The sequence below is a fragment of the Rhinatrema bivittatum genome, chromosome 2 (assembly GCF_901001135.1).
Source record: "Rhinatrema bivittatum chromosome 2, aRhiBiv1.1, whole genome shotgun sequence".
In the NCBI taxonomy this organism is placed as follows: domain Eukaryota; kingdom Metazoa; phylum Chordata; class Amphibia; order Gymnophiona; family Rhinatrematidae; genus Rhinatrema; species Rhinatrema bivittatum.
This window is the reverse complement of record NC_042616.1, coordinates 336,076,075-336,100,507: the sequence shown is the minus strand read 5'-3', so window position 1 is coordinate 336,100,507 and position 24,433 is coordinate 336,076,075. Positions and strand designations below refer to the sequence as shown.

General features: G+C 40.7%; 1 protein-coding gene across 14 annotated transcripts in view; it reads right to left on the bottom strand.

Annotated features, from left to right (window-relative positions):
• The window catches only part of LRRFIP2 (LRR binding FLII interacting protein 2), a 360,344-nt gene that overhangs the window by 232,003 nt on the left and 103,908 nt on the right, over positions 1-24,433 (bottom strand). For 8 of the 14 annotated variants that reach the window (XM_029589814.1, XM_029589817.1, XM_029589816.1 and 5 more), the window contains one exon: positions 14,261-14,326. The exons of the other annotated variants lie outside the window; for them this stretch is intronic. In XM_029589814.1, coding sequence (XP_029445674.1) covers positions 14,261-14,326 — 66 coding nt within the window. The remainder of the gene's footprint in view (positions 1-14,260; positions 14,327-24,433) is intronic. 14 annotated transcript variants of the gene reach the window in all.

The following is a 24,433-nucleotide window of genomic DNA, read 5'->3' as shown; positions in this document are numbered from 1 at the left end:
TGGTTTTCCATTCCAGTTTGTCTCGATATTAATGTGTGGTCTTTCTGTACTTGGTGAAGGTAGGTTGTGTGTGTGTGCCCGAGGTGAGGCATTTTACTAGCATGTAGGCAACTGTATCAATCTTATTTGTTGTGTTTTCTCAATAGGATATGCATTAGAGGTAAATTGCCTTTTCATAAGGAGGGCTATTGTGCCTGGTAGTAAAGGGAGTTTGTTTTGCTTTTACTGAGAAGTCATCAGAACCAGAATATTTTTTTTTGCATGGTGAGTTCTATTGGTAATGCCCTAGTTCTGCTCTGCATCCATTGTTAGGGGTCAAGGAGTTCCCTGTGGATGCAGGTGTATGTTTACATATAGCCCCGAGACTGTCACATGTTCAGTACCATCTGTCAGGTGTGTCCCGGCCGAAAAAAAGTTGAAAACCACTGGTCTAGACAATAGTGAGGAGTAAATGTCTGCATTTAACTTCAAAATGCTGGCTTGGCCCCAATATTAAGAGCCTTAACATCCCCTTCTAGAATCAGACCTGCCTATGAACAAAAAGATGATATATGCTAACCGACTAAAAAATATCTGTTTACTTACAGCAAAAGAAACAGTTCAGTGGACCTTGGATGGCCTTTGATAAACTCTAGGAAGTCGGCAAAGGATGTCTTACCATCTAAACTATGCAGAGCTTGTTCATTTTTATAAACATGGTTTGGGGAAAAAAGTTGGTAGGGTGGTCAACTGCTCAAAGTGGAAATCTGACACCACCATAGGCAGGAACTTGGGATGGAGAGTATACCACCTTTCCATTAGAATGAAAGTTTAGTACAACATGGATACATCTCCAGGGCCTGGAGTTCACCAAAAATATGACTTTGTAAGTTAGCAACCTCAACTCACAAGAGTTCAGATGCCTAAAAGGGCTTTTATCAGTTGAGCCAAAGCTATGATGAGGTCCCATGTCAGTGGGGGCTTAATGAGAGATGTCAACTGAAGCAATTCCTCAAATAAATGTGAAACCAAGGCCTGTAAAGAGATGGTTTTTCCCTGCACATGCTAAGAATAAATTCCATTTGTACTGAGGTGCCTACTAATAAAGCTGTTTTGAGGCCAGAAACAGAAAGAATTCAAGCAGTTTTTCCTGTGGGACAAAAGAAGGATCTAGATCTTGCCCTCACAGATGGTGCCAAACTTCCTCCATTCAAACACAAGATTTACTGGTGCATTCTCTCCTAAAGGCCAGAAGGACCTGAGACACTTCATTGGAGAACCCAAAAAAAGAAAACTTTGCTCTGAACAACGACGGCGTGGGGGTCAAAGACTGAATATTGGGATGAAACAGTGGCTCCTGGATTCTGCATGATCAGGGTTAGAGACGTGCCCACCCTAACTGATTTCCTGATGAATACCTCCCAGAGAAGAAGAGTAGTGTGGTTTTCAATTGAATGCAAGATGAGGAGAACCAAACCACTTTTGGTCAAGAAAGGGCTATCAGTTTGATCAAAGTCTTTGCAAATAGGAGAACTAAAGGATACTCAATACAGAAGACTTGTCCCCCAATAAATGAAAGTGGTACTAGATGCTAGTCACTTCTATTCCTCTCCTGGTCTGAAGTTCAGGACCTTGCTCAGTGAGGTCATAAATAGATGACATGCTTCAGGGACTTCTTGGGATGTCTAGCATCTGACTAAGCCTGTGTGCTAGATGTTCTTTTCCTGCTAAGTTCAAGGCTCTTAAGATATACCATGAGAAAGGGACTCGTGCCATATTTGGACAGTCTTTTGTGTCAGGAGTGATCCTGCTCCCTTCTCTGCTTGTTCAGGTAGAACATGACTATTTGTATGTATTAGGACAATTCTGTTTGCTTTCTGATCCCTGAATGCCTTTAAAGATTCTATCATATCCTGTATCCCTAAGAAATTGATATAACTGGGCAATACATTGAAATCCTCAGCTCAGCGTGCAGCAGCAGCCAGAAAGTGAAGGATAGTAATTAAGAAAATTAGGAAACAAAACTGCAAATATCAAGATGCCAAGGTATTGACCTATATTGCAACCACACAGAGGATTGTATGCAATTCTGGTCACACCATCAAGAAATATAGGAGAAAAGGTACAGATATGGACAATAAATGATAGAAAAAGGAACTGACAAAGTGGACTCTGTCCTCGAAAGCTTATGATTTAATAAATTAGTCTATAAGGTGCCATTCAATTCCTGTCTTTTTTGCTACATCAGACTAACATGGATATACCTCTGAAGATTTTTACTTTTGAATACTATGACTAGGGGACACACCATGAAACTAACTGGTAGCTGATTTAAAACAAATTTAAGTACTTTTTCAGGCAATGCACAATTAAATTGTGGTATCTGTTGCCAGAGAATGCAGCCAAGTCTAAAAACATTTGGATTTGTTTCTGGAAAAGAGATCCATTAATTAGTCAGACAGATTTAAGGATCAGAACATGGAATGGATCTCATCTGGATCTGCTGGGTACTTCCAAAAGACCCAGATAGATTAACATCAGAGAGAGAGTATGGTGGGGCTCAGTGGCACTTATTTTCTTAAGTTTTTTTCTAAACTTACCAAGGGTCCTGGGTGTGAAGCCCTCAAGTATAAACCAGTCACACAAATTTTCCCTTTTCCCCTTCTGAAATTGAGCTCATTAGCTTAACTACAGAACAGAGGCACACTAGTCTTCATGGGTGCATAAAAACTATGTATGCTCATTAGAGACTTTCACAAAAATTGTTTTAGACATTGTGTTCCAACAGGCACCATCAGGATGTTATCCACATGGGTGACTGAACTTCTGGTCTGAGAGAAATCAAAGTTGCTTGCTTGTAACAGGTGTTCTAGGAAGATAGTATGATGTAAGGCCTCAAATGGGTGACTTCCAATGGAGCTCAGCCAATAAATACTACTAGAAGGGTAAATGGTAATTTAATAGACCAAATTTCCAAAAACCAAACAAAACAGTTTCTAGAAACTTTGACACAATACTGAGCATGTGCATGCCATCTTGTTTCAGCAATGTCACAGGCCCACCTCAGGTTGTAATTCACCCAGTATTAAATATGTGATCCAAGGGGAGGCAGGTGAGTTCTGTGAAGACCTACAATCTGCTGCCCTCTGAGTTAAAGATAAGCCATTTTCACTTTCTCCAACCTAGCAACAAGCTGCCCTTAATGAAAAAAAAAAGGGGGAAAAATACAACCAGAAAAATAAAACATTTCTACTGAGAACAAGTTTGCCGACCATAAACAGTGCTAACAGAATTAACCAAATGGAGTTCTCTCCAAGTTAGTAAAACTTTCAGCCTTTCAGGTCTACTGAGTATGTGTGGGAGTTCCCATGCAAGTATTGCCTCATGGGTCTCAAGACAGTTGAAGAGCTAACTAGCCAGGTACTCAACTCTCATTGGTACTGGAGGTTTCTGAATTTGCAGATGCAAGTTTCACAGCCCTTTCATGAACTTGGAGATGAGGGGATGAGTCAAAATTAGCTTGTTATTGACCAAGACATGATACACTCAAGTGAACTCTAATCAAAGCCATAGCAAGGCGAGAGGACAAGAGTAGTTATAAGTAAGATAACAGTCTGAGCAGCTTGCAATGAAAAGGATCAAGCCCATTTTGAGAACTTTTAGAGTATCTGCTCCATTTAAAAGTGTAGCTTTGTCAAGGAGATGGATTTCTAGAAAGCAAGATTTCCTCTATGGATTTCAGCAAGGCAAGGTTAACCATTACTGTGCACTCAATATACAAGCTGTAATATTGAGATCCTGTAGAGTGAGATGGAGTAAACATCCATCTTCTTGCGTTAAAAGGGACAGATTGGACACTAGATGTCATGGAGGACATTTGGAGAGTCATACAAGAAATGCATACCAGACCTGCCTAGACCACAATGAAGCTACGAGGATCATACACCTGCGGACCTGAAGCAGCTTCTAAACTGTTCTGGAAACCAAGGGCAGCGGTGGAAAAGCATACACATAGACCCTTTTCTAGTTGAGAAGAAATGCATCCTCAGCTAGTCTGAGATCACTGAGGAGCATTGAGCAGAATCAACTGAATTTCCAATTGTATTCCATTGCAAAGAGGTTGAACAAGGAGGCGACCCCACAATGAACAGACCTTCTTTACTGAGGGAGCAAGAGACCACTTGTGAGGATAAAACTCTGAGTCAGTCTTATATGGTATTGCCAATTCCCAGTAGGTAGGTAGCTTGAAGGGAAGCATGATGATCCTTTGCCCACCTCCAAATTTACATCACTTCCCAACAGAGGCTGAAGAGCCTGTGCCCCAGAGGGATACGGTGAGAGGGAGTTCTGCTGTGAAGGGCAGGGAAGCTTGGAAAAATGCAAGCAGTACCCGTAGCTGAATCCAAAAGACCCAGGAATCTATGCCAATGAGGTGCCATGACGATTGTAAAGCCTGGATCTTGCTTCCACAGGGTCAGGACTGCTCTTTGCATGCTGGATCAAAAACTAGGCCTCAGCTTAGAATGGGCATGTGAAACTGATTTAGGCTGTCTGTGTTCCCTCTGTTGGGGTCTCATTGGGAACTGATGCACTTCTTGTGTTGGCAATGGCAGGAGGCAATATTGCTGGTACAAACAGAAGGGATGCCTTTAATAATAGGGCCTCTGGTAAATAAAAAGTATGAATGTTGAGATCTAGATTTTTCTGGTTCTGTGAACACAGACTGCACAGCTTGATTTGGGAAACTGTATCCCCGCAACCTCTCACCAAAGAGGTTGTCACTCAAACAGCATAAGTCTGCAAGCTTTTTGTGGACGTCCTCCCACATACTGCTGGCACGAAGCCATACCATATGGCGAGCCCCAATTGAGGCTGCAGATGTCTGGCCAATGTCAAAAGATTCATAAACAGCCCAAACTGGATGACAGATTGCTTCTTCGACATCTTGCGGAAGCTGAGGCATAGAAGGTTCCCCCGTCAGAGCAAACAAATGTTTTTAGCTTCTGAACGCAATCGTGAATGTATTGTACCATATAGAACTTAATGGTGAGCAATTCTGACTGCAAACATGGACCCCTGAAAGAATTTTTAAAAAATTTTTTATTTATGCAGTTTTACATTACATAAACCAAGAATCCTCTTGTTATGTAAACAGAAAATGACAATCAGAAAACAAAAATAAGGAAAACTATTTAAGCATAATAAATAAACAGTGTCACATTCAATTTAAGTCCACCAAATGGGGATCTAGACAATTCAAGGAAAATTAGAAAAATCAAAATGCGTATCAACTAACGGGGGCTAAAGAGAATATTGGACTTAATCCTGCCAATACAATAGCATCAAGTAATTACAGAATAGAGGGCATTTTCTAACAGATTCTTACCAGACAGAAAAAGAGAACAGTTCAGGCTGGAAGAAAACATAGTTAATACAGCATTTACCTAGAATTTTCAAAAAGAAAAGAGCTCCCAGTTGTAAAACTCTAGGTCTCAAACAGAAATTGCTGCGCCTCTCTATGTCTATTTAATGTCTGGAAAACCTCTGACCTTGCAATTAAGAAAGGTCTCAGAGCGATATCTAAAAAATTGACGTAGAATCCAGTCTCTATCAGATTCTAAAAGAAAGAGAAAGTTGCAGGGATAATCCCCTCACTTTCAGATCTTTCAAGCAAAGCAGACAAATTATCAAAGTCCAATGCTGGTACAGCTGTTTAGTAACATTGCTGTTTTCCCTTGTAAATGGAGGGAGATAATACACCTTAGCAATATGAGGGAGTTTGTTCTAGAATTTGTAATATTTCCAAGAAATATTTTTTCACCATTTCCTTTGGTGCTATTGTAGGACTTTTGGGAAAATTAATAAGTCAAGTTCTTTCCTCTTATATTTTCCAGCTTATACATTAGCAGTTGATTGTGCTTAATAGTAGACTATTGCAGAGATTTTACAGACTCAACTTCCTGTTTAGTAGATTCTAAATATATGTCAAAATTAGTTTTAAAGAATTCCAGAACTAGGACCTGAACCTTCATATCTGCACATTTAGTAACCAAAGAGTTAAGCTGGGCCATTAAGTCCCAAACATCCTTCAATGGCCTCTCAAATTGCCTCCAATGTGAACTGGGAAGGTCTTACCAGGGAAAACCTTGAAGAAACTGAGCAGCCATTGCTGGTTGAGGAGTAGAAAATACCACTTCTTCCTCTGTCTTTGGACTGCTAATGGCAGAAAAACCCAACACCTTTCACCTACGGAGATTTTGAAACCGGAAGCTGCAGCATTGTTAATCAGCCCTCCGAGCTCTGCAATGGAAGAAGTTGCATCGGTGTCATCAGCCTGTTATGCTTCCCTTTTCCAAGTCAATGCCCATGCTGTGGGGAAGTCCAATCAAACAGAGAGTGACAGCAGAATCAAGAGAAGAGGTAACTCCTTTTCTCAACCTTTCCCCAGCGATTCAGCCTCCAATGTTAGCAGCCCCCGCACAATATGGGCATCCATCAGGTCAAGTAGAGGGGCATTGGGAGGGGCTGCAGAGATAATACTGGCCAAAGAGAGGGCTAAGTATTGCAAAGAGTAAATGCTAAGGAAAACTGAGAGACCACCACACATGCTTAAGTGTTACGGCACCATCTTGGATCCCCTGAATCTTACCACAGAAGTCGAGGAGTCTGCCATTCTTGCGAAGTGAGTTGGAGTGGTCTTTTTGGCCCTCTTGAAGGTGGACTCTACCACCATGGACTGGTAGGGCAACTGGACTGCTCCATAGCCCAGAGATGTTTGCATCCAATATTTGAGATCAAGCTTTTATGCTGCGGTTCCCTAAGTGGGTTTTTCTCATTTCTGAATTTGTAGCGTGGCCAACATCTGATGAGTCAATACACCACAGGCTCTAAAGGGATGTCAAGATTTTGTAGTGGATATCACTTCTACTCAAGGATTTTTATCCTTACAGGCCTTTACAGAGAGGATGTTTCTTCTCAGTTATTTAGATTTATATTCTGCCTTTCAGCCATTTCAAAACTGATTATATTCAGGTAATGTAGGTATTTCTCTTTCCCCAGAAGGCTCACAATCTAAGTTTTGTATTTGATGCAATGGAGGGTGAAATGACTTGGCAAGGTCGCAAGGAGAGCCAGTGGGATTTGAACCCTGGCTACCTTGGTTTGTAGCCTACCACCCTCAATATCAGTAAAACTGAACTATTAATTCTATCCTGCTTTACTCCAATATTCTTGATAAAACTTAATGGAAACAATATTCCTATCACAAATGTAGTATGTAACCTGGGAGTTCTCAATGATCCATCCCTAGCTAAGCACAACACATCAAAGCAGTAACTAAATCCTCTTTTCATAAACTTTGTTTACTATGTCATCTGAAGCCTATACTGGATTCCCAAGACTTCAGAACAGTTCTCCAATCACTTCTTTTCTCAGATATGGACTATTGCTATTCTCTTTATACTGGACTCCCCACTTATGACATATCTACTTCAGATGCTTTAAAAACTCTGCAGTTCATCTTCTCACCAACATTCCTATTCATCAACACATTACCCCTATTTTGTTTTCTCTGTACTGGCTCTCTATCGCATATTGGATACAATACAAGCTTTCAACAATCATTTACAATCTCCTCAACAATGCTCCATCTCCCTGGATCTCTACCACTTTGAAAATCTATACACCCACTCAGATTTTTCAACCCTCAAACCTGGGGCTTCTCAAAATTCCATCACATAAACATACCCACTTAGATGAGACACATAAGTGCACCTTTTCAGTTGCTGGACCGAATCTCTGGAACTCTTTGCTAGCCAAGCTACAGTCTATAAAGGAGCCAAAATTGTTCAAGAAACCACCCTGAACCATGAAAGGGTGGGTAACATTTTAAATAACCAAACCACTAGGCTACTGCTCCCAAACTTGGGGAAAATAAAATCCTAGGATATTCCTCCCTCTACAAACTTGGGGAAACTGAGAACCTCTGGCAGAGAAGAATAATCTGAAGGTTCTGGCAGAGAGTCAGAAGAGATTCCTTTTTAGTCTCCCCCAGAGCTGCCTGGAACTCCCTGCTGGGCCAGGAGTGCTCCAAGGTGTGCAGAGATGGTGGTGATTCTGGTGGAATAACTAAGAGAGATAAGGAAAGCTCCGCCATGAATGAAAAATAATCTGCTACATTTAAAGAGGAAATCTCCTGTGGGACAGGGCACCAGTCAGTGGTAAGAAATGCCAAAACCACTGCTTGTGAGAAAATGGAAGTGAAGGTGGAGAGAACCAGCTGCACTGAGTTTCCTAGTTCCCTGGCAAGGGAGGAGAAGAATATTCTTACATTGACTGCCACTGTCGCAGCAAGGATCCTAATGAATACAAGAAAAAAGGATCACACTACCCCAAGACCTGAAGTCTTTACACTGCTCCCAAGTGAATACAGAATCAAGCATAAAACATTATGTATGGTTCATAAGATCATATACGGGGACAAATCAGACTGGTTGAACTCAATTATTAAACTTCATGTACCTCAACGAGACTTAAGGTCAGCGAATAAAGGGTTACTTTCAGTACCTACTGTTAGATCTGCTCACCTCAGCAAAGTGAGGGACAAGGCTATTTCAATCGCAGGGCCAAAACTCTGGAACAGTTTACCACTTGAACTTCGAGTACAGGATAATCTGAAGAAATTTAAGAAGGATCTAAAAACATGGTGCTTTCAACAAGCATATGGAATCAATGCCAAAGAGGGTAATTGAGAAACAGGAGATCGACAGAGGGACTTATTTCTATTCTCTTAACTATATTTATATTTTTTAAATAAGATTTTAGTTACATGGTTTTTATTTTATATTGAATTTTATTGTATTTTATTCTGTTTCTAACTTTTTATGATGCTTTTTCTTATGTAATCCGTAAAGATAGAATCCTGTGTTCTGTGTAACTGTATATAAAAATTGCATAAATAATAAAATAAACAAACAACACTTGATCTATGGACTATTGCGTCCTCTACACTGCAGTGAGAGGAGCATAGCCTCCTCTGAAACTAAGATAGCCCCTGGGTCTTGAGTTGGGAGCTGAATGGAGGATATCAGTAAGAAAGAACAAATTGGGTCTAGCCTATCTAACCGAAGCCTCTGGGATAATAGTTGTTAGCGCTCCGGTAATCAGTGAAGGCAGAAGCTAACCAAATTGGTAGTGCAGTAACAATGGGAGATTTCAATTACCCCAATATTGACTGGGTAAATGTAACATAGGGACATGCTAGAGATAAAGTTCCTGGATAGAATAAATGACAGTTTTATGGAGCAATTGGTTCAGGAACAGACAAGAGGGAGCAAATTTAGATCTAGTTCTCAGTGAGCACAGGATTTGGTGAGAGGTAACAGTGGTGGGTCTGCTTGGCAATAGTGATCATAATATGATCAAATTTGAATTAATGACTGGAAAGGGGACAGTAAGCAAATCCACGGCTCTAGAGCTACACTTTCAAAAAGGAAACTTTGATAAAATGAGAAAAGTAGTTAGAAAAAAACTGAAAGCAGCAGCTACAAAGGTGAAAAGTGGACATTGTTAAAAAAAATACCATCCTAGAAGCACAGTCCAGATGTATTCCACACATTAAGAAAGGTGGAAAGGTGACAAAACAATTACCTGTATAGTTAAAAGGTGAGATGAAAGGTTATTTTAGCCAAAAAATCTTCATTCAAAAATTAGAAGGATCCAACAGAAGGAAACAGGATAAAGCATAAGCGCTGGCAAGTTAAATGTAAGACATTGATAAGACAGGCTAAGAAAGAATTTGAAAAGAAGTTGGCCGTACAGGCAAAAACACAGTAAAAAACTTTTAAAGTATATCTGAAGCAGAAAGCCTGCAAGGGAGTCAGCTGGACCGTTATATGATTGAGGGGTTAAAGGGGCAAGTAGAGAGAAAAGGCCATTGCAGAAAGGTTAAACAATTTCTTTTCTTCGGTGTTTACTGAAGAGGATGCTGGGGAGATACCCGTTCCAAAGAAGGATTTCATGGGTAATGATTCAGATGGACTGAACCAAATCACAGTAAACCTGGACGATGTGGTAGGCCTGATTGACAAACTGAAGAGTAGTAAATCACCTGGACTGGATGGTATACACCTCAGGGTTCTGAAGGAACTCAAAAATTAAATTTCAGATCTATTAGTAAAAATTTGTAACCTATCAAAATAATCCATTGTACTTGAAGACCAATATTTAAAATGGGCTCCAGGGGCGATCCGGGAAACTACAGACCAGTTAGCCTGACTTCAGAGCCAGGAAAAATAGTGGAAAGTGTTCTAAAGATCAAAATCACAGAACATATACAAAGACATGGTTTAATCGAACAAAGTCAGAATGGCTTTACCCAAGGCAAGTCTTGCCTCACAAATCTGCTTCACGTTTTTTGAAGGGGTTAAATATGTAGATAAAGGTGACCCGGTAGATGTAGTGTATTTGGATTTTCAGAAGGCATTTGACAAAGTTCCTCATGAGAGACTTCTCGGAAAAGTAAAAAGTCAAGGGATAGGTGACGATGTCCTTTCGTGGATTACAAACTGGTTAAAAGACAAGAAAGAGTAGGATTAAATGGACAATTTTCTCAGTGGAGGGGGGTGGGCAGTGGAGTGCCTCAGGGATCTGTACGAGGACCCGTGCTTTTCAATATATTTATAAATGACCTGGAAAAGAATACGAGTGAGATAATCAAATTTGCAGATAATACAAAATTATTCAGAGTAGTTAAATCACAAGCAGATTGTGATAAACTGCAGGAAGACCTTGTGAGACTGCAAAATTGGGCATCCAAATGGCAGATGAAATTTAATGTGAATAAGTGCAAGGTGATGCATATAGGGAAAAATAACCCAAGCTATAGTTACACAATTTTAGGTTCCATATTAGGAGCTACGACCCAGGAAAGAGATCTAGGTGTCATAGTGGATAATACATTGAAATCGTTGGCTCATTGTGCTACGGCAGTCAAAAAAGCAAACAATGTTAGGAATTATTAGGAAGGGAATGGTGAATAAAACAGAAAATGTCATAATGCCTCTATATCGCTCCATGGTGAGACAACACCTTGAATACTGTGTACAATTCTGGTAATCGCATCTCAAAACAATATAGTTGCGATGGAGAATGTACAGAGATGGGCGACCAAAATGATAAAGGGGATGGAACAGGTCCCTTATGAGGAAAGACTAAAGAGATTAGGGCTATTCAGCTTGGAGAAGAGACGGCTGAGGGGGGGATATGATAGAGGTGTTTAAAATCATGAGAGGTCTAGAACGGGTAAATGTGAATCAGTTATTTACTCTTTCAGGTAATAGAAAGATTAGGGGGCACTCCATGAAGTTAACATGTAGCACATTTAAAATTAATCAGAGAGTTCTTTTTCACTCGATGCACAATTAAACTCTGTAATTTGTTGCTAGGGGATGTGGGTAGTGCAGTTAGTGTAGCTGGGTTTAAAAAAGGTTTGGATAAGTTCTTGGAGGAGAAGAAGTCCATTACCTGCTATTAATCAAGTTGACTTAGAAAATAGCCACTGCTATTACTAGCATCAGTAGCATGGGATATACTTAGTTTTTGAGTTCTTGCCAGGTACTTGTAGCCTAGATTGGCCACTGTTGGAAACAGGGTACTGGGCTTGATGGATCCTTGGTCTAACCCAGTATAAGAACATAAGAAAACACCATACCCAGTTGCATCTAAAATAGGACAAGCCAAATATCTCTAAGTAGATAAGGCCACTTGTAGAATTTTGGGGGGGGGGGGGGGGGGGGGGGAAGAGTGCAGTGTAGGTTCTATAGTCACAGATGGGATTGCTGAAGGTGCAACATGGGAATGGTAAGTCCAAGGAAGAAGAGTGTTTTTTGCTCTCTGAACATTCTAAACTGTAATGGAGATGATCTTGAATGTTGATGAGGAGCTGTGAGGCCAAAGAAATGTCAGGCATTTATGCATCAAAAGAAGCCTCAGTGCATCAAATACGTCGAGAACTTATGCTTCGGCATGTCGATATGTCACACACTTCAAAGCAGATGACTTTATGTGCTATGTGCCATTCACCGAATAAGATGAATTTTGTGGGGCGCGTCAATGCATTGAGCTTTGGATGCATAGACACAGAATGCATCGAGTGTAGCAAAGAGGCATGCTTTGGGCACTTCAATGTGATCTACGCAAATACAGTGATCTCAGTTTATGCATTGAGCACTTGTACACTTGTACTTTGTTGATGCATGCTGATCTGTGCCATGGTGGAGTTGATGCATATTAGGTCCCTTTACTAGACCCCAGGCTGTATACAAGCACCATGGGGGGGAGAACTGAACATGCTTCAATGCTCCAAGGAGGAGCTCTGGGAGGATGATGGACTGCAGCTATGAGCTTGGTGAAGGCCATTCTGGAGTGCTGGGCCTGTGGTGACATGCGACCACAGTAGGGGCAGTCTGGTTGTTCATGGTCCAGTTCCAGGCAAAAGTAACAGAGCTGGTGACCATCTGTCAGGGACATTATTTATCCACAGACACAGCTCTTGAAGCCAGAGAGTTCCAGCCTTTTTGCCAGACATGGTTTCTGGAACTCTCCCCTACCTGCAGTTCTGTCAAGTTTTCTTTTCCTTTCCTGCTTTTCTTTCTTTTTTTTTTTGAGTAGCATAGAAAAGTACTTTTGGGGGGCTGCTAAAACAGCTAGGTGACAAAAATAAAAGGCAAAAAGCCACAAAAAAATAGTGAAAAGAAGAGGAGAGAGTGAGATCATGTCCATGGTTCAGCTTGGACAAAAAAATGACTCAAGAGGCTCACAAGGCAACTTCCACACATTTAGTACAGGACAATGCTCTACTACGGTAGCTTGCAGAGAAATACATTTGGTTCCACTGGATGACATCACCCACATGTAATGTCTAATTCAGCCTGTTTAGTGACTGACAAAGCATTTTTGGCAGCAACAAGCCCATTTTGTTATTTTTCCCTTTTTATTTTTTTGGGGGCAGTCTGGAAATAACAGGCCACAGGCGGATGGATATGGATTCTAAACCTCAAAAAGACTCTGCAGAACGGACTGACCAAATCTATCACACCAGAGTCTACCTAAACAGTAAAGGAATGTGTGAACTGAGCTCCATGTCACAGCCTTGCAAATCTCTTCCATGGAGGCTGATCTTAGGTGGGCTTTCAATGCCACCATGCGTCTAACACTATGAACCCTGACATCCCATTCAGAATAAGACCTGCCTGGGCATAAACAGAAAGAGAAAATCTTTTTTTTAAGCTTAGAAAGGGTGCACCTGGCAACAGCAATTCCAGGTTTGTTGGAACTCAAAACAAACAAAAAGCTGGATGAACTTTTTAAGGGCTTAAATCCCACTGCAGATAGAAGGAAAAGATTTTTTGTAATTCAAACCATGCAAGGCTCATTCACCTTTGACATATGGCCTGGAGTAAAATGTAGAAAGAATAAATTACTGTTTAAGTGGAAATCGGAGACTATCTTAGGCAGTAATTTAGGGTGCATGTGCAGAACCACCCTGATAAAAAATAAATTAGGGTAAGGTGGATATGTCACTAGGGCCTGGAGCTCACCGACTCTGCATGCCAAAATGACCTCCACCAAAAATGACTTTCCAGGTCAGGCATTTCAGCTCACAGGAATCTAATAGCTTAAAAGGAGCTTTCATCAACTGCATGAGTACCAATTTGAGGTAATAAGATACATATGGGTGAGGCTTGATGATATGCTTCAACTGAAGCAAATTCCGCATGAATCTGACAACTGAAGGCTGAACAGAGATACGAAGCACCAACTGCATTGAGATGAACCTTAAAAGGATGAGTCTTCAGACTAGGCTCCCCTTTGAAGTAGAATTACTTATTTAATATTAGCTATTTTACAAACTAAAAGGGTGTCACACGGACATGCACTTGCTCCAGAGAGCATGTTAAAGCTCCCTCAAATGATGTGACCCCCTTGTGAGGGCTTCTACACCCTACTTTTCTAGAGGAAAAAATGTTTCACAAAATAAATATTTTTCAATTAAGGTTTACCAAAACACAATTTTGCCCATCATTTGGCCTCTTGACAAATTAATTTAAAGAAATCAAAAATTCTCAGATCTTTTCTTTTCATTTACATTCTAGTATTGATTTAAGCTCCAACAAATAGCATAGTAAATACAAAAGTGATTTTCTGACTCCTGTGTTAGTTCATGAGGTACACAAAAGTTACACTATGCAAATGAAAGCATGCTGATTTCTGGACTACACACCACAAGATCTCTTCTCCTAAAGGTACTCTCTCTGCTTCTGTGAGATCCATTCACATCCAAAGAACTCTGAATAAAATAATATATTATGAATAGAAGTAACTTCAAAACAAATTAGATCATTTCATTCTCATGGGTACACAAGGTAACAGTTACTTTAAATTCTTATTTAACATTACAAAGAAGAATAAAGCCAGTCTCCCCATGTCCCTCAGAAATGACTCAAATATGGACCACATTTTATCTTAAGAAGAATACCAGATGTTTGCCCTGGTTAGAGGATTTCTCCCATCACCTCCCACCCCAACCACCAGAGGGCTAATAACTAAAAATGTTAAATTCTTACCTAACTGATTAAAGCGTCTTGGTATACATCAGGGGTCACAGGAAGACCTGTCCTCTCTCCACCTGCACAACTGATGTATTCATTAAAACTTCAATCAGCATGTGTTTTTAATACTAATTTTTTGGGAAGGGCCTGGCTTTATCTTGTCATTGACACTCAAAGACAAAGGACTACCTGCTCCCATGCAGTTTCACCCTGAGGGCATGGGAAGGGAATGAGGCAGTCATCTACCCCTTTTGCTGCAGGGCAGTTCACAACCATCAGCCACAACATACAACTTAATGCTTAGCCAATAATAGGCATCTTTTTTCAGTAATGCTCAAAGGTAATATGCTGTCAATGCATTTTACATAATACGCCTTGAAAAGAACTGAGTAATAATAAAAGCTGGTTTGCTGTCACCTTCACCATCCTCAGGGGAAGGCTGCCTTTAGGACAGTTCTAAAAGTCCCTTGGGCACCATCCCCCTCAGGGGAGCGGCAAGCCCAACCAGCTACAATTACAACTCATTTTTTAAAATCTCACTATGATTTAAAAAAAATGCCCTTTATAGCATATTGTTACATTTCAGAGACTCCTAAACTTATAAGCCAACTCATATCCTCTGCAACTCCTTAACTCAGCCAACTAGATCACTGATAAATGCCACGAACACATCTCCCCTGTTCTTGAAAAGTTAAAGTGGTTGCCAATAGAATAGAGAATTCACTACAAAATCTGCATGACAACATTCAAACTTTTATGTCTACACTCTTGTTCATGGTCCAATGCATTACTTAAAAATATATAAACCCTCTCGTAAGCTGAGATCATCTCAACGTGGCTTCCTTGATGTTCCTTCTCCTCGCCATGCCGGTCTTTCTGTCACAGGTGAATCTGCTTCTTCAATTGCTGCACCAACCCTCTGGAACTCTTTACCTTATGAACTTCGGTTAGAAGACGCCCTCAAAAAATTTAAGCTTTCTTTAAAACATTTTTTTGCTAAAGCAAGCTTTCCATTAATGTACCTGTACGACTCTCTCTTGAAAACCTTATCTGCGGTTCATATTCATGTTTGCATAACGTTATTTGTATGTTTTTTTTTTATCTTTATGAATGTATGATCTGTAAATTGCTTAGACCTATTTTGCATTAAGCAATTAAAAATTATTTCATTTCATTTTTTTAAAATTTAACAGAAGATGTACTATTTACTGTGGGCACCCATTTTCAGAAAAAAAAAAAAAAAAAAGCTAATAATGGCTCTTTGGCCACACCTTCCTTTAAAGTCCCCTCAGCAGAGACAGTCTTTCTGACCTATTTACCTGAACCATCAAGTAAGGATTATAAGTTACACACCCTAACCTTTCAATGCTATTATAAAGTTGATTCAACTGTGAATGTAAATGACCTTCAACCAATGCACTGTAACTCTTAATTAAAACTTGTTTTATAATCCACGTGGAAAAAGGCAGAATACCAAATGTTATAAATTTTATACCTGTTACTCTGACTGAAATTAACCTGAAAGTACAGCCGAAATCCAATTCTCTGTCAAAGAGTCTTTTCCAACTACTTACTGGATTTTGGCCATCAGAACAGCAAACAAAGGAAAAAAAAAAAGATCATGTCATTTGCTTTTGATAAACTCCAATGAGAGGGCACTCCTGTATTTTTGTGGTTCAACAAGTTGTTTCTAAAGTTACACAGATGCTGGCGATTACATTCCGGTTTGCTATCAGAGTACTTAACTTGGCAAAATGTCCCAGCATTGTGTAGGTCAGACCAGTTGCGTAGCCAGAAATGAATTTTTTGGGGGGGGCCCAAGGTTAACATGGGTAGGCAGTGAACATACAGGTCTAGGCCCTATTAGTCATACTCTTATTGACAAATAATGCCTTAAAGTGCACCTGACAATGGATTTCTTAGTCGTTTTATCATGCATGTGCCTTTAAAATATTTTAATTCTCTTTCAAACACTACCAACATTAAAAATACTTTATTAATTTGTATAATTTAGTTTATATTTATTGCAGTTTATAAATACACATATAAAAAGTAAACAAAGAACACTTAGGAGACATCAGATCCAATCACGTAATAACATATCAATTCTCTTTCTCAAAATGCAGAGACTTATAATTACAATAAAACAGCAATAATCATAATAATCATAAGAAGATGTGCAATAGGTGCAGAAAAACATAAGATGAAAAAAATATATATTCAAATTCAGTGAAAGCAAAACAAACTCCCTCCACTGCCAAACACTTTGTGAATACCAAGTACAAGCTGCTCCCAGCTATAACAGGACCAACAGCACTTAACCATGTGCCAACAGAAGTGCTGAGGGTGAGAACCGGAGGCAGCATGAACCAGCTACTGGGCCTTAGGTAGAGAAAGTTGGGTTCTTATGCTTGGAATAGATTATGAAGAACACACTGGCCAAAGGTACTGTCATGTCTACCATCCTTGTCCAAACAGTAATGGGTGGCAAATGTATGTAGGGAGCTCCATATCACAGCCTTGCAGATCTCAGCAATGGGGACCATACGAAGTGCGCCACCGATGCTGCCATGGCCCAAAATGAGTGCGCTTTGATGCAGCCTCCAAGTGGAAGGCCTGCCTGCTTGTAGCAGAAGGATATACAGTCTGCCAAACAGTTGGAGAGGGCATAGGGGGCACTTTGAAAATTGGACGATGCCATGAAAATAAGCCGGCGAGCGATCAATGGCCAGTGGCCACCGGGAGGAGACATGCTCAGGAATCGACCGCAAAGAACAAGAGAAACACCTACTGAGACGCTGGGGGAATTGACAGCAAAGAGGGACCCTGCACGGAGGAAAAATGGAGGAGAAAACCTCAAAAAGATTTTTTGAGAGTGCTCCAAGAACCGCGAGGTGACTTTCGCGGAAAAAAAATGAAACTGAAGAGGGACTCTGCGTGGCTGCGCGGATAGTGGCATGCTCAGTGTACCAGACAACGTTTCTAGAAACTTTGACAAAAACGTTTTTCGTGCTGGGCTCCATCTCTTGTAGTCACCTATCTGCGAGGACTACCATCCAGTTTGTCCTAGGAGAAATAAGACAAACCCATACAAAAATACCACCTTACCATAATAGCATTAGGACTCAGGACAAACAGCAGCAGTCTTAAGTATGAAAAAGCAGTAAAGCCAAATATTACACCATGCCATAGAACACTAATACAGCACCTAGAAGGCAAATAAAAACAAGCTGGACTACTACAAATTCCTACAGAAAAATAGTCAAAATACTGCACCTGTGTAACACATGCGCAACAGACTGAAATGGAAAGCCTGAAAAACCAGACTGACCACTGTAATACTGGGGTAAAAAAAAAAAAAAAAAGCAAAATACTATATATAAGAAATGCATATTCCCAAAGATGGCATATTCCAATCGCTCCTCGGGAGTAGAAGTAATTTACGCACGCCAGCCAGCTGCCAGTGCAAGCTTCCCCACCCAGACCACGCCCCCCCAGCCCACCTTTTTCAGGGCCCAGCACTTGTGTGTGTATCAGTACTTACACGTGTGGTTAGGCCATTTTGAAAATGTGCATGGTGCGCACAGGGCCCAACCACACATGTAAGCACTGATTTTTACGCATGCCAAGCTTTTGAAATTCAGCCGTTAATTTTGTGTGCGTTTAACTGATTCCAGGAGTTTAGAATTGGATCCCCCTACTAATTTTGTGGACTGGTATATATTGGAATTTGTTTTTCTTGTATAATTACCACTATGTAATTTCATTCCATTCATGCCAAAATAAAAATACACGAGTTCAGCGTATGCCCCTCTCCACATTGGGGAGTAATAGCTAATGCCTTGATTAACATGATATTTGAATGGAGGAGTGTTAATTTGTGCTCACATTTTTGTGCACTAAACCTTGTTACTTTGGAAATGAAGTTAGTCAACAGCCCAGCACACAATTACATCGAGGTTACCAAAACCAAAACCAGCTAACTGCTCTAACATAGGCTTGAGATTCAAACCAGTATGAATGGACAAATTTTACTGAGGGAAATAAGATAAATTAATCTAAACTGAAGAATCTGATTTTGTTAGAAGATATGTTGAAAATATATACGTTGTGTTCCAAGTTAAACGTGAAGAGAAACCAAAAATACTGAAGTAGCAACCAGGAAACACAGAAACAAGACCACACTGATGCTGAGAGTCTTGTACTTGGGGGGGGGGGGGGGTGTGAAGGTGATTAAAATCATTTTAATTTAAACAACTATGCTGGATCTGTATAAGTTTCAAATAAAACAGGCAAAATTTAGAAATGTTAAAAAAAATGTTTTTGTCTGAATATCTAAGACAAAGGCCATAGTAAGTGAGTTTAAAAACTATTTGTGGAAGGAAACAGAGCATTCTTGTTAACAATACGACTGTCACAGGGTCTATGTCTAGAAACATCGTATCCTATTTGCTCTCCGGTGCATCTTATTTCCAATTGGCCTCCAGTTAAAATTCTGCAAAGTCCACAAGATGGACATGATATTCTACTACCCATTCCAGGTGAGAGAGCATGTTGGCCACTTGATCAAGTAGTTGAATTGGTGTGAGATTTCTTTACCTCAGTACTGGCTAAAGATAAGGAGGGCACCATGCAATCTTTTCTTTCCAGGATGTCATCTTTACTTCCATTTCAGAGTCCCAGCATCTCTAATTCCAGTGGAATCTCCATCAGATCACCTGCAAGGTGCTTCCAGCCCACAGTATTCTCATGCAGCGAACTCTAGTCACTCTGAGGATGCCCAGGAGTATACTCCTCCAAGACAAGAGGCCCTCTCCTCAGTCACCAGCTTCATAACCTCAACCCTAAGCTGCAAAGGGAGATCAATGGACATTCTTGATGACCCATGCCCCACTCAATCCTCCTGAACATGCGTCTCTGCCGGAAGAATTTTTGTACTCCAAGTTTCTGGGCAAATTAGGAAAAGCCCTCGGAATGAATATATGCAAGGACAAAAATCTTCATGCAGATGTCTTGGGCCTCCTCCAGCAGCTATTCTGATTCATCATATCCTGCAAGATTTACAAACGAGAATGTGGGAAAATCCCATTTCCTGTGCCCTGGGAGCAAAGAAACTACATCAAATACAGAGCTCTTAAATCCCCAGGTTTTGTAGTAGTATAACTACCCAACTGATCAACAGTGATAGAACTGGCTCTTAAAATAAAGACTACAATATTCAAATACGCTGCAAGGGAAAGATCCCAAGCTATTGGATAATTTTGGCAAAATATTTTCAAAGTTCCATGCTTAATACATGGATCACTGCTCATCAATTCTACATGGCTCAGTACTTATACGATTGTGTACAAAAACTGAAGCCTTTTCTTCTGGTTGGTGATGATGGAATTGCATACCTTCAGTCACTACTGGATACTGTAGAGTGTATATGCAATCTTCTTTGATCTATCTACGAGGTGCCTGATATCACCTCACACTCCTTAAACCCCACTGCAGCTCGCCGCATGGCTTGGTTGAGATCCAGTACCCTACATGAAAATGTTTGGATGATAACCCCTTCAGAGAAAAGCTCAGGGAAAGAGTGGCTCAAATAAAGGAATAGCACAGCACTGCTGACCATTTCTTTGTAGTCTAGGCAGTATTGCAGTTTGATACATGTATTGCTGTTTTGATGTAATGTATATCTACTTTAAGATTTTTTGTAATTTTGTGTTAATTATGAATATTTTTATTGTAAACCACCTAGTAACTGATGAGTGATATATAAGTTTTATAAATAAATAAATAAATAGTACTTATTTTGGGACATGCCTCATGGTATCTTCTTGGAGATTTAATACTGCTCTGTTGGGAGATAAATATTTTCCCTCACTTATTAAAGAAGCTATTGCTGAATTTAACTTGTATTCTGTTTTATCATAGAAACTAATGGAGCCATTATAGGTACTATTAAGCAGGAAATTTCCTGATGAAAGATCTTACAGTTTGTTGATTGGTCTGTGTAATCTACTGAAGATGAATCCTGGCTTCTTATACATTTTTCAGCATGTGCCCTAAGCTAAGATTTTTTTTTCTAGATTTACATAGTTTGATAACTAAATAAATTTGGTTAACATAAGCAAGCAAGAATTAAATTTAATCAGCTTTTTTTTTTATACCATACTGGGTCAGACCAAGGTTTCCATCAAGCCCAGCATCCTGGCAATAAGAACCTGGCAAGTACCCAAAAACTAAGTCTATTCCATGTTACTGTTGCTAGTAATAGCAGTGGCTATTTTCTAAGTCAACTTAATTAATAGCAGGTAATGGACTTCTCCTCCAAGAACTTACCCAATCCTTTTTAAACACAGCTACACTAACTGCACTAACCACATCCTCTGGCAATGAATTCCAGAGTTTAATTGTGCACTGAGTGAGAAAGAACTCTCTCTGATTAGTTTTAAATGTCATACATGCTAACTTCATGGAGTGTCTCCTAGTCTATTATCCAAAAGAGTAAATAACTGATTCACATTAACCCATTCTAGACCTTTCATGATTTTATACACCTCTATCATATCCCCCTTCAGCCGTCTCTTCTCCTTTAATTGTCAAAAGTGCAGAGTGGTTTTGTTTTTCCCAATCTTCATATATATTATTGGGCAGCACAGCTGGTTAGTCTTAAGACATGGTTCATGAATAAGGATACTAGCTGGCTGTCTTTGGAAAGAGAGGCCTCCATATTTGAGTTTCCTATGTTATTTCTGCCAGCCTCATTCCCCCATAGCCACTCAGTGTGTAATGACTGGCCTATTATAGAACATACATCAGTAGTTTGGAGGCAAATTTCTAAATCTCCATACTGAACCTGTGACTCCCATCAGCCTGATCTACAAAAATTCCTCTATTGCTCAATGTACTTTTTATCCTGTCTTTCGGGCCGATACAGTAAGAAACAGTGCGGCAGTGCCGGGCGCCTGTTTGTTTGCCGCGCGCACATTTTGGTTCACAAGCTGCTCGATTCAGTATTCAAATTAGACGCAAATCCAAGCGGCGTCCAAAGCACGTCAATGAAGCGGCAGGCGTGCGCAATCCATTTTACTGTATAGAGCGGTATACAGCGCCTATACAGTATCCAGGGTGCGCTGGTACCTGTCATTTCAAATGTCATTCCACCAGGACGTCCAAGCCGCAACCTTGGACGTCCAGCCGGGCGCTCAAGGCAGCGGGGCCACCGATCACGGACTCCGCGACCTTGGACGTCCGAGGTCGCGGCTTCCATTCATAGACCTTCCCGCCTGTAGGCCCCGCTGCCTTGAGCACCCGGCTGGTCGTCCAAGCCGCGACCTTGGACGTCCAGCCGGGCCTCCAATCATGGACGCCCGGATACAGGCGGGAAGGTCCATGAACGGGTGCCGCGATCTTGGACGTCCGAGGTCACAGCTTCCGTTCATGGACCTTCCCACCTGTAGGCCCCGCTGCCTTGAGCGCCCGGCCGGACGTTCAAGCTGCAACCTTGGACGTCCGGCCGGGCCTCCGTTCATGGATGCCCTTGTTCGCCTCTCCAATCTGCTGAGCATTTCGAGCGTTTCTCATTCGAGCATTTCTCATTCTGCTTCTCAACCGAATGAAAAATAGCACCAGAGCAATAATATACATGTTGTCCATGGCGCTGTCCGGTACAAAGCTGACTGAACACCACACTAACGCCAGGGTAGGCAGTAAATATGCAGGTTAAAGACACGGCAAATAAGCTGGTTAAAAAGGCGATAATCTGGGCGCACGTTGCTGTATCGGAGGGAATAGCTAAATCGATCATTAACATATCATATACATGCAGCGGGCGGAGATGGATACGCATCCATTTTGGCAAGCGGTAAGGACGCGTAAAACCGGATACTGAATTGCGGGTTCGCCTTACGCGTCCAAAATGGGTTAAAAACAGAGTAACCGCGGCCGCGCTTTACTGTATCGGCCCGTTTGAGAGCTGAAGAGACAAAGACTGATTTTTAGTAATGTAGTTCTGAGATTATGATGGGTTTAAGGATTTTCAAGAGCTTAAAGAAGATTCTTTTAACTGTTTGAAGACTAATTTTTATCTGCAATTGAAAGAAATACTGGGAAGTTTCTTTTTTAGTTTATGGAGGTCCCTACAGCAGTTGAATGGGATGGAATAATTTTTAAATGAGGATGAATCCTCAGCCAAGGGCATTTCCATTCTTTACTGGGGAATAATACATGCTAAATATAATAGGACTATACCCCAACCATTGATAAGATGCTTGGAATGAAGACCTGGGCTTGCATCTTGATGAGATTACTTGGAAAATCTACATGGGTAGCAGTGCAACATCTCTATTTGTAGAAGGAGGGTTGAGTTGATAATTAAATAATTGCACAGGACCTATCACACTCTACTGGAGAGGATGTGGACAACAGGATACATACATACATGTAGTGGCACTGCCCAGGAATAAATCTTAAGAACATAATTCTGAGCTGACATAACTCAGAAGAGCTCAGATATTATTGGGACTCTGGTATGAGTAAACCCCATCCTAGGTTTGTTGGGAAGATGGGATGGTTCTTTAGTCCCTTGAAAATTTAAAATCTTGGTGGCTTACCTTCTCCTCTCTACAAGATTCACAATAGCTAATTTCTAGAAGTTCCACCCTTGTTTAGATTACTGACATGCATAAAACTAGGAAATTGCAGGCATTGAAATTCTGCAATTTATATTGAAAGAGGAAAAGTTCACATATGATTGTGTATGGGGATGCTATAGGAAATTTTATGAATTGTATCATCTTTTTATTCTTTATGTTGAGCTTTATTTTGGTTTATTATGCTAATTTGTATGTGCAGGAATAAATTGTCAAGCTGTAGAGATGTATTTTGGTTGAAAATTTATTTATAGAGTTAAAAAATAAATAAATAAAAAACAGCACATGGTGATGCAGTCCCTTCTCCACGGGACCAGAACAGCACTCTTCTGCGAGGCATACCTTCTACGGTTTTAAAAAACTATTTCCAGAGACGCCCATTCCTGAAATTCCAGTGATACCAGATGCCACCCCTAGTTTTGCAATAACTTCCAATTCATGCTTGACAGCGGGAATGCCATTAACCAAAACCAGCGGAACAGGTCAACCCAAGCCTCGGCCAAGTTTTTGACGGACTTTTAGACCCAGCAACTATACTCTCTGCTTATACTCACATGCCTATCCACCGCTCCCTTTGGCATTACTTGCTCTTTTTTCTTACTATAAGAACAAAGTGCCCCTCTTTTGCCTCTCAGCCACACAAATGTCGAGCTGTAGTAGCATTGCATCTATGCTGCCAGAGTGTTCAGGTCTTTCCTTACCTCAATGATTAGCTTGTGACAGCAAATTCCCAAGTGGGCATTCTAACCTCCATGAAGAATTCGATACAGCTCCTAGTATCATTTGGCTTCCTCATGAATTTTGATAAATTGACTGATTCCCTCCAAGAAAATCAAGTTTATTGAGAGGTGGGTAGATTCTATGCAGGAGAGAGCTTTCCTTCCTTCAGATCAGGCACAAACTCTCCAGGCTTTGGATCACAGACCGTTCAACACAAATCAGTCAACTGCCAGAAAGATGCTGGTTGCTCTTGGTCACATGAAGGCAGCAACTGACCTAGTACCGCTGATCCACCTGCACATACATCTCCTACAGTGGAGCCTTCATTTCCAATGTGGCTAACTAACTCAGCCCCTAACAAAGGAAGTGGAGATTTCATCAGAAATGAAACAGAATTGAGTTGGGGGCAGAACCCCCTTCATTCTACAGGAAGGAACACCTCTGTGACTAGCTCCTCACCAAGTAACTTTAGCAATGGATGTC